At 40.8% G+C, this 10,387-nt stretch overlaps 1 protein-coding gene across 2 annotated transcripts; it reads left to right on the top strand.

Annotated features, from left to right (window-relative positions):
- The first annotated feature begins 186 nt into the window (after positions 1-186).
- Positions 187-9,959, top strand: LOC133440955 (glucocorticoid modulatory element-binding protein 1-like). 2 transcript variants are annotated; one of them, XM_061718302.1, is made up of 11 exons: positions 187-432; positions 2,015-2,144; positions 2,397-2,455; positions 2,674-2,795; positions 4,420-4,523; positions 5,030-5,211; positions 5,435-5,581; positions 6,810-6,947; positions 7,202-7,318; positions 7,401-7,844; positions 9,049-9,959. In XM_061718302.1, the coding sequence occupies exons 2-10, from the start codon at positions 2,029-2,031 to the stop codon at positions 7,799-7,801; spliced, it is 1,386 nt and encodes a 461-aa protein (XP_061574286.1). In that variant the 5' UTR covers positions 187-432; positions 2,015-2,028; the 3' UTR covers positions 7,802-7,844; positions 9,049-9,959. The 2 variants fall into 2 exon arrangements, with proteins under 2 accessions (XP_061574286.1, XP_061574285.1); XM_061718301.1 differs by having other exon boundaries at positions 7,401-9,959.
- The last annotated feature ends 428 nt before the right edge of the window (positions 9,960-10,387 follow it).

The raw sequence follows: 10,387 nt of genomic DNA, 5'->3' as shown, positions 1-10,387 counted from the left end.
GAACATGACATCTACTGGCGAAACACGGGCAACCCAACAACAAAAACACAAAATGCGGCCACTTTATACACAAGTGGCCGCTTCAAATGGCAGTGCCAGCATGACGTAAAGCCCCCAAAACAAGTTAAACCACAGCGTGGACATAGACACTGAACCACAGGAGATTATTTAAAGATGTGATAGAAGATGTTTGTAGGGTGAAACCTCCCGGGCTGGGCACCGCGGGCCCTCAGAGGCGCTTAAAGCAGCCTCATTAGAGCAGTTTGACCGATTTACCCATCGCGTGCCAACGCAGCGCTTCTCGTGACTGCGAGACAGATGCTTCTCAGGCAAATGCTGGCTGCACTGCAGGAAGCGTGGCGAGGCGGCTCCGCGCAGCTCTGCTTCCCTCTCACAAACGGACAAACATGACCCGCATCCCGCTTTAAAACGGTGAGTAAAACTATATTCACTAAAAGCAGAGCGTTTAACCGAGGTCCGGGTGTTTTTTTTTCAATATATTAGAGTTTGGAAACAGCAGCGCGCCCCCGGGCGTTGAAATGTGGGGTGCGCTGCTCGTGCCAGCAGACGTCAGTCTGAAAGAGGACGATGAAAGCACGCAACTGTCCTCCGAGGACCTGCTGATCCCACGCAGACTACTACTTAAAAGTCTGTTATCAGTCTATTGCAACAGGATTTTCACAGGTTCACATTGCAGCCTGCTGCGTTTCTCTACTCTGGAATAATTATGTATTGTTTGTATATTGTTTAAATTATACTTTTACACCAGTTTCTTGCTTATTAAGAGTGTAAGGATTTTATGAAAAGGACGGACTGAACTGGAAGAGTTTACATCACATTGCAAAGTATTTACAAGATCTTTAAATTCTTTGAAATACTACATTTCCTTTAAAAATAGGTTAAAGACAACTTATTTTATCTGTAAACTGGTACCATTTATGATATTATTACAAATATGGCCACTGTGAATGACCACATAAAAATGGTCAAAAGAACTTAAGAATATTTATCACTTTTTTTTAAAAATGTTGATATATCTAGACTGCTAGCAGGTCAGTTTAGTTCAACAACTTTTATAATGAGTTTATAATACAGTTGTAATATATTGTGGTTCTGGATAGCTTTGCTGAAACAAGCCATGTTTGATTCTAAAAAAGAGGCCACTGAATGGCAGCATCCAGATCGCCTTGTCTAAGCCAGGCCTTCCCTAATGAAGATGCTGGTGAGGGACAAATTTGGTGATGCAGACATATTTTTGCAAGTTACCCATGCATTGAGGCACTAATGGGCAGCTGTATCATCACAAATACTGTCCTTCTTTGTGCACAATGACACTTTAACTTCTTTTTGTGGATGCACCGAAGAGCTTACATCACTTCGATGACATTTCTGAGTGCTCCTGAGCCCACACAGTGATTCTCATCACACATGTTGCTGGTTTTTAATGTAACACTGCCTGTTAGCCCAAAAAGGAAGGCTATTCACAGCTGATTTCTGTGTGGTTGTGTCAGCTAATTTAGTTGCTGGTAACATTTTGCATCAGATGCCTTTTATTTCTTTTCAGCAGTGCACACCTTTCTCTGTCAGTCATGTTTTTGTCATTAATATCAAAATAATGATCTATAAAACAAAATCTTTCTCAGTCACTGAATTCTGTCTTTACTAACATATGGTGAAGCATCCCACATTTGGAAACATGGTGGGATGTTTAGTCTTTCACTCTTTTTCAGGCCCAATAACTCTTTTTATTTGAAGCTATAGGTATCCATCATCCGCATGCATTCTCTACAGCGATCCAGGATGCCTAATGTGCAAGATGATTTTTATTTTTTTGTAATTTTAAGCCCTTTTTTTAGGGGTTTAATTTTTAGGGGCTTTTAATTTCTGACAGTTGCATGCTAGAAAAGTGAGTTGGGGGAGGTTTTCATTGACTTGTGCATGTATTAACAAGACACAACTGCATGCATGCCTGAAATGGATTTGTACATGCCTTCCTTGTCCTCTCTGTGTGTAGTGGTTCTGGGAGCGATGATGGCTGGAGCTGAGGTCACTGTATCTTCAGGGCAGCTGATGAAGGTGAAGGAAGAGGAGGGGGAATGCAGTGGCAACAACCACACGACTCAAGTCATACTGCACCTACATGGGTAACAAGATCTCTATTATTGAAAGAGAAGTAGATGCATTGTTTGATGTCTGTTGCTTTTTGTCATGTTCCTATTAAGGAAATCCCTGGACATTGACACTTTACACTCCTTTTGTTTGAAGTTTGAAGGCTACAATATTAGTTCATATGGAGCAAAAGAAAATTGCAAAAATGGGGTGACGGCTGGAAAGCAAACAATTGCTAAAATGTACTGAATAATCTTTTACATGTGAGAATCTGTCGCCCCCTACAGGATAAACTATGACACTCCTGAGAGTGGAGCCTCAGACTTCACCATCGAGACTCCACAAAGTAAGTCGAGAGATTTTACCACCCTAAAATGAATATGTAAAACAAATAACATCTTGTACATTTTAAATGTAACACATATACATATAGAATATCAATAAACCCCCTGGGCTGCACATGTAAACTTAATAAATCTCACTGTCATTATTGGAGGTATTCTTGTAATTGCACATTGCATAGACTCTGCAGGTGGTCACACTTCCTTGTTCTGTGATGCTTAGACAACAGGATATCCAAGGGAGAAGAGATCGAGTATGGCTACCCCATCACTTGTGGAAACAGCAGGGCAGTGCTGTTGTTTAAGAAGTTTGTGTGTCCTGGCATCAATGTCAGATGTGTCAAAGTAAGTTGATATATTTCATTTGATTAAGACGTAATGAAATAATTAACGCTCAAAATAAATCATAAAAGTAAGTATGAGAATTGAATTAAGAGCAATGTATAGTAAAAAGCAGAGAGTGACATCAGTGATTCAATATTTGGCTCTTTCAACAAAGAAGGTTTAAAGTTTAGACTTAAAAGCGGAGAAGGGATCAGTGTTGGTACTAAAAATCAGCGTCCAGTTCCACTGGAGAAAAGCTTGAAAAATAAAAGCTCTCTGGTATCTGGACATGGACATTCTAGGAACTATGAATAAACCAGCTGACCGAGAGTTCAGTTCTCAAGTAGGTTGAAATGAAACAGTGGGGTCTTTAAGATAATATGGAGCAAGGCCATTTAGGGCATTATATGTCTTAAGGAGAACTCTGAAATTTGTTCAAAATCGAACAGGTAATAAATGCAGCCATATGCAGCTGCATAAACTACAGCTGGTAAAGATTTGATTTAGCTTGGCTGTACCAGTCAGAACTACAGCAGCAGTGTTTGGGATCAACTCAAGCATTTTCAGGGAATTATTTGGACAAATGGCAGTTTTTCTGCATCAGATTGGAAAACGATGCTCGTGAGTTTTTAAATATTTTGCAAATGGAAAGAAGGCACTCTGGATTTGCATTTCATTGACAGATCCTGGTCAAAAATGATTCCAAGGTTCCTGACAGTAGTAACCCAGTGCCACCAAGAGTGATCAAATCATTCAATATTGAATATCTGAGGTGTTTAGGGCCTGAAGATAGTGACTTCAGTTTTACTTGCATTTCGGAGTAGAAACTTATGAGTCATCCATACTTTAATATCTCTGTTGCAGGCCTGCTGTGTCGTGGGACTTCATAGAATAATAGAGCTGAGTGTCGTCAGCAGAAATTAATGTCATAATTTCCGACATTATTGCCTAAAGGAAGCATATAGAGAGTAAATAATCAAACTAATAATAACTGCTACAAACACAAAACACTTTATTGTGTTTGTGAGGTTTTAACTTTATTGTATTGTGAGAAAAAGTTTATTTCATAAACTTTGTATTTTTCTCCCAAGATGAGCCTCTTATTAAGTATTCCCAGCACCGACTCGACTCTCAGGAGAAGTCTGGTGGGGAGAGCCTTCCTGTCTGCAGGACAGGAAGGCTCTCTGGCGAGTGATAAAAATGCACAGCTCCTTCCAGGGACAGCGTGCCCCTTAGTTCAGAACATTTATCTCCACACAGTTATCAGGAGAGCATGTGGCATCATCACAGACTCTACACATTGCAAACATTACCTTTTTACATTTCTGCCACTGGGCAAACGCTAAAGAAGTGTTATACCCGGAACAGGTCAATACCTTTATTCACAGGTGACAAAGTATGTGGATGTATATTTATCCTGTACAATTTGCACAGATTGCACATGCATGCACACACCAAAAAACACATTATTTACATATTTGTTACTTTTTTTTTGGTGAATGCATTTAACATTCAGATTTGATGATGTTGTTTTGTGTCAAGTTTTTACTTATAATGTTTTAAGAGAACTAGAAAAGTCCGGATGTTATCGCACAGCGTAACCAGCTGCTTTACTGTGCATTGTCCTCTTTTATTTTTTTTATAGTTTAATGACCAGCTCATCAGCCCAAAGCAGTTTGTACACCTGGCAGGCAAAGCCACTTTAAAGGACTGGAAGAGGGCCATCAGACTGGGAGGGGTTATGCTCAGGTAATCTTAGGAGGCATTAAATAAACATCTTTGCGTCTGTTAACTGCAATGGCCTTTGTGGTGAATCTGTTGTGTTGGGGTATAAATCCCTTGTGCTAGTCTCTTTCAGTGAGGCACTTATAGTGTCTCTTGCTTGTGTAAATTGCAGCTGCATGTCTGTCTGTTAGTGTCTGTTCTCCACTGCATTCCAGAGGTAGCGGGTACGCAGAAATATGATGATAGCAGGATCAAATAGCTCACATGTAAGGTGCCAAGTGATACGTCTGTCCTCTTTATCATGTTTGCACTTGTTGTTGGTGTTACTATGAGGCAACACTCAAAACTCAGCAGGCAGTATCTTTTCTTTTGATCTGTAGTCCTCCTGAGGCAAGATCAACACACTCTGTCAAGCAAACCAGCAAGAATCTATAGAGATTGTTCAGGAAATTCACACCTAATACCCCTCAGCAAAGCTATTTTCACTGATAATTTGCATGGTTATTGTAACCTGTTTGTCCCCATCGCAGGAAAATGATGGACTCTGGGCAAATAGATTTCTACCAGCACGACTCTGTGTGCAACAACACCTGCCGCAGCACTAAATTTGATGTGATCAACAACACATGGCCTCCTCCGGGGACCTTGATGCAGCCGGGCTTGTCGTGCTTGGCTCTCGACCCTAGTGGGGGACAGGTGCCTCCCTCGACAGGTAGTTGGCATTTGCAGTTTGCTGTTTTTTTCCCCACATATGGTTGAACTGATGTTGTGATGACAGACTGAAAACCGTTGAAGCTGCTTGGAAATCGTATGAGAACTTGGATGAAATGAAGAGAATTACTTTTAAATGATCTTCCATCTGCTTGCTCTGTGTTCTTATGACACGTTTTTTTCCAATTTATTTACTGGCTTTGTCTTCTTTGTTGCATTTTCAGGAGATGTTCATAATTCAGAGGAGGTAGAGGGAGCTTTGAAGGATAGGTTTAGTGCAACGGCAGAGAGGAGCGATGGTCCACCGCAGCCTCTAAAGGCCACAACAGCTAATGGACTTCGTGCCAAGAGGAAAAGGGTTGACATGACTGGTAAATATATGTGTATGAGGTATATGTGAAAACAAAAACAAACAAATCTGTCCTCAGACAGTCATTTTTTCTGAAATGTAACACTGGTGCCACCTGCTTCTAACCAGTACTTACTGTGACTATTTAAGGAAACGCCACAGAGTTTAAGCCCTGGAGTGATTGAGCGTATATGAAATGCTAATGTTCTGTTTGTAAATTTGTACATTTTTGACTTTCAGTAAGTTCAAACACGTCACTCGTGAGGCTCCTGCACTTTTCAAGGGAATTTACTTTGAAGATCTCACAGGAGTCTTCCTGCAGTCCAGCCGTCATCTGTGACCCCTCTGACACAGCGAGCCGTGAACTTCTAAATTTGCAGTCGCGAGCGTTCTGCTTTTCCTGCAGATTGACCTTAAAAAGCTGCTGACCAAGGGCAGGCAGAGAGTTGTGTCCCTTTATGTAGCGTCCGACAGCAGCTGACATTTCCAGGTGTGACTGCTTCTGGGCTTTGATTTAAGGGCTTTTAAAGGTGACCTGAGTCGGCATTGTTCCAGGTGGACCTCAGTTCGTAGAAATGCCCTGCAGTGATCTTGTGAGTGGCAGATTGCAGCGTCTCTGTGCACTTGTGCTTTCTGCTTATTTTGGGGCTTGGAGAGGATCGATAATTCACAGCAGCTTATAGCTCTGCTCTTCAGTTTATAGACTTGTGTTTCTGTACAATACTGCGTATTCCTGACATAGAAGAAAAAAATAATTCAACTTCAGATAAGTGTAAATGGGATGCTTTCACAGAACATATTTTATTTATCTTGAGAAAACATATTTGCATGCTTGTCAGATGCCGATATGGAGAACCTCTGATGCTTCATCACTTCTGTTTCTCTTCAGTTTGGTCCTTTTTCTTTCTCCTTCAATTCTGTCCTATCCCTTTTTTCTCTCCTCTGAGAGCACCTCTTACCTAACCCTCTCCCTACTCCTTCCTCTCTCTAACATCCGCTCTCCCACTTCCTTTATTTCCTTATATCATTAAAATACCACGTTTTCCTTTTCTCTTTCTAAATCTTTTAGTGCTGCAGCTCTCTTCAAGTCTCAACCCCTAGACATCTCCTTGCTCCCCCTCTCCACCTTTTTTGATTTCAGATTTCTTATTTAAATTGACTGTTTTACTCAATTCTGGGTTGTTTTTTTATTCCCCTGCCAGCCCCACACATCAAACCTGTGATTCCCATCTTTCACTTACCTCTTCTAGATGGAGTGCTTGGTCTGTGGAGGGCTGTGGCAGACTCTGGGCTGATGGGGGAGGTCCTTTCCAGCCTCCAGACTGAACTTCTAACTACCTTTCAAGGAGTGGAGCTTCGCGGCAAGAAGGCCAACCTGCAGGAGACAGGTACGTTCCTGCAGAAAGACTTTTGTTACCGCTCCATCGTGAGAAAACGCCACTGTTGATTTTAGTATAGGATGGTTGTAGAATGAAAATATAATGTTTAAAAGGATTGCTGTTTAGAGATTTCAGCTCTAAAGACATTTAAAGAAGGAAATGGATGACAGAAAGTGGTTTCTGAACTTATGGTGGACAAACGAATGAAGACACGTATTAATCTTTCCATTTGGTCCTTGGTTTTGATTGTCTTGTTTTGTCAGACGCCCTGATTCTTCACTCCTTATGTGAGATGTTTGGGCTCTTGGATTCAGTGAAACAAGCTGTGGACATGAGACGCAGTCAGACTAAAGAGAGCAAAACCCAAAACAGTGTTTATGGTGAGAAAGCTGCCAAAGCCAACACCGTTCACACAGCAATGTCCGATTGGATTATAATGACTAACATCTTGTCTGCCTACAGCGCTGGATGACATCTTGGAAGGCGAGGGGAAGCGAACTTGCAATAGAAACAGATCTGATCAAATTTCATCCTTAGAACATGTTGGATATCATCATCAGAGCCAGATGAACAGCTGTAACCAGAACCAGCTGTTGTCGACGGTGATCCATCCGCTCTCTGTTACTGGTTATTCTGCATCTCACGCTCAGCTCTTCACAGAGGAGCTGAACATCAGCAAAATTGGGAATCAGCTGGGAGAAGAGGACACAGCAGGGATGCACAAAAAGATTGGAGAGAGGACAGTAAAGTTTCTGCAAGACTCGCAAATTAGAAGCGAGGAGTTGGAGGCAAAAAATGGCACAAAACGCACTCAGAATAGTATAATTAAGAGAAAGCCATCAGAGAAAAGGAAAAGCAAGTGAAACAGGAGGATTCTCTGGAACTAATTGAAGGGATGAGCAAGAGGTGAGGAGATAAGAATTAGAATTACTTTGTGAAACTATATGTTTTCAGGGTGTGTTCTACTGCGGGAGGCTGCTGTCATGGTGATTTGTATCTGTATTTAAGGAGGTGGTACATGCCAAAGTAATATTCGCACAAACCCTTGGATCTAAGTAATTCCCAGAAGAAGGTGGGATTGTAATGAGGTTGTTGACCTTCCCTGGCAGTGGTTTAAATGTTGTGACTGGCTGGTGTATAAACAGGGGTCAGTGGAGTTGTAATTCAGGCAGCAGCGTTACGAGCAAGCAATTTTTCCTGAGTTGAGCTTGCAGATGACAAAAAGATGATTTTGCACATTCAGCTAAAAGCATAACGGAGCCGAGCTGAGTAGCTGATGAAACTCTGTTTTAATATTAACTGAGGAAATAAAGATCGTCATTTGAATAATCGTTAGTTGCAACCTTGAAGCACAGAGTTTTCTCTCATCTAGTAGGTTTGACAGAACAGAGCACATATTCTTTTCTAAGAGTATCTGATTTTTTTTTGCCCCAAAACTTTGATTTAAAATATTTATTCTGTGGATTCAGTTTAAAATCTTACATGAAGCGGTTTGGGTTTTATATATTGTATTCTTTCTCACGGAGGCTTGATTTTAAGCCTCTTACCTAATGGTGCTTGACACAAGCCTTAGATCTATGCACCAGACGCTCACTACCTAAAGAATAGATTCAATATTGAATTCAGTTAGCAAAAATAAGATATAAAGTGTCCGTGTTGTTGCTTTGCAGGACACTTTATATTAACGTGTGCTATACAGAATCACATATGTTACATCCTTACCTGTCATTTCATAGAAATATAAATGGGAATATATGTTATAAACATCAAAAAAGTGACTCAAAAAAGGCACTGAAAGTTGAGAACAGCCTCAATAGATATTAAATTACAGTTTAGATTAAAACCAGATGCAATATTTGTCTTCACTCTGCTCAGTTTATTGATTCTTTCAATCTTGGCTATGATGACAAGATGCCGGTAGTCCCACTGACAGCACAGACAGGAAGAGGGATCAGTGCGGGGAGCCAATAAATTACGCACAACAGTCGATTTGTTTGAAGTTGTTGGTTTTAATCTGATGGGTTTCATTAATCTATCTCATCATCTTTGGATCAGCTAATTATTCAAACTGTGTCACTCTGTGTTGTAAATTCTTCGTTTCCTAAACGAGAAGCTGACGCACAAATTCATCAGGAAAAGTTGCCCTTCTTCTCTCCGGGTTCATCTTTCAGTCATGTCAGATTTCCACTGGCATAATGATCACAGACGTCGGTCACTGTCTTTTTTTTTTCTCTTTTTAATGACATGACATCACGTCCAACCAGGTTCCCTGCAGCTGTGATTTGCTGCTCTTGTTAAGGTCTGTGCTGCGTGCCGAGACCGTGTGATCTACAGTGATGGGTTGCGTTTGACAACTTCTCTCACAACTGCGATGACATGCAATTATAAAGGCGTGCACAACACTGCCTGTGCAGATGTAGTTATTTGTTAGGGCTCATATGAGTGGCAGCTGATAAAATGACTATCATAACAGAGCAGTTCTCAACATCTCTGCCAACACCTGTCCTGCTGTTGGAATTAAGCGTTATTTTCTAACATCCTGTTATTGCAAATTAAAGTGTTGTGCCGTTAAATATGCTCAAGTCAAAGTGCCGTCTTTGTGTTAATAAATTGGTACCCTTTGACTTGAATATCAGAGTCTAAAACGTCTTCCGTGCATCATGCAGGTGTAATTACAGGTGTCATCTTGACATATGTTGTGGCACTTTTGTTAAATTAAGTAATTTGGTGCACAGTGCATCATTCATCTGTCATTCAGCGTTAACAGCATTAGAGCCTGCAGAGAGGGCTGATGTCGGCAGTGTTAGATGCATCTCTTTGGCCACTCGTAATTTAATACACAGCTTTAATGTCCACACACCGCAACAAATTGAATGATGAATTGCCTGCATGATGGCATTTTTGGATCCAGCTGAATCCTGGAGCAACAGATAATGTGTCAACTGTACCGTGTTTCATATTGGGGCAGTCTTGCTGTGACACCAACTCTTGTGCACGGTGTTTAATTTGAAAGATGAATAAAATGCAATCATGTAGAACTCTAATAAAAATACCAGTGAAGACTTGTGGTAAGAGTGGCTGTTAATTTCTTATCTACTACACACCCTGTGACATGCCAGACAAGCTTGCATGTATGCATCATAATCACTGGCTCATCTGTGCCATATGTTTACTTTTAATCGCACATTAAATGCAATTTAAAACTGACTCTAAAACAGGACCACCTGTAAGTTGAGAGGATCACCTGGAACCTTTAAAAATCGAAATAGGAACACGAAAATAATGAATATATGGAGAAATATGGGTCAGTATATCCAGCTGCTTACCTGCTTGTGCTGCGAGAATGTAAGATGTATCCATCCATCTATTACTTATAAACACTTAAGCCCTTTTTAGGGTTATAAGACTCATCTTACTTGGAACTGGTTTAATTCATTTTCAAGCTGTGC

The sequence above is a fragment of the Cololabis saira genome, chromosome 3, assembly GCF_033807715.1.
Source record: "Cololabis saira isolate AMF1-May2022 chromosome 3, fColSai1.1, whole genome shotgun sequence".
Lineage (NCBI taxonomy): Eukaryota > Metazoa > Chordata > Actinopteri > Beloniformes > Belonidae > Cololabis > Cololabis saira.
This window is presented reverse-complemented; position numbering and strand designations above follow the sequence as displayed.

Bases quoted from the DNA above. Each gene is read 5' to 3' on its own strand.
- LOC133440955 (XM_061718302.1), top strand. From the start codon at position 2,029: ATGATGGCTGGAGCTGAGGTCACTGTATCTTCAGGGCAGCTGATGAAG. The intron at 4,524-5,029 runs GTAATCTTAGGA...TCCCCATCGCAG, and splicing joins CTGGGAGGGGTTATGCTCAG to GAAAATGATGGACTCTGGGC. The intron at 7,319-7,400 runs GTGAGAAAGCTG...GTCTGCCTACAG, and splicing joins AACCCAAAACAGTGTTTATG to CGCTGGATGACATCTTGGAA.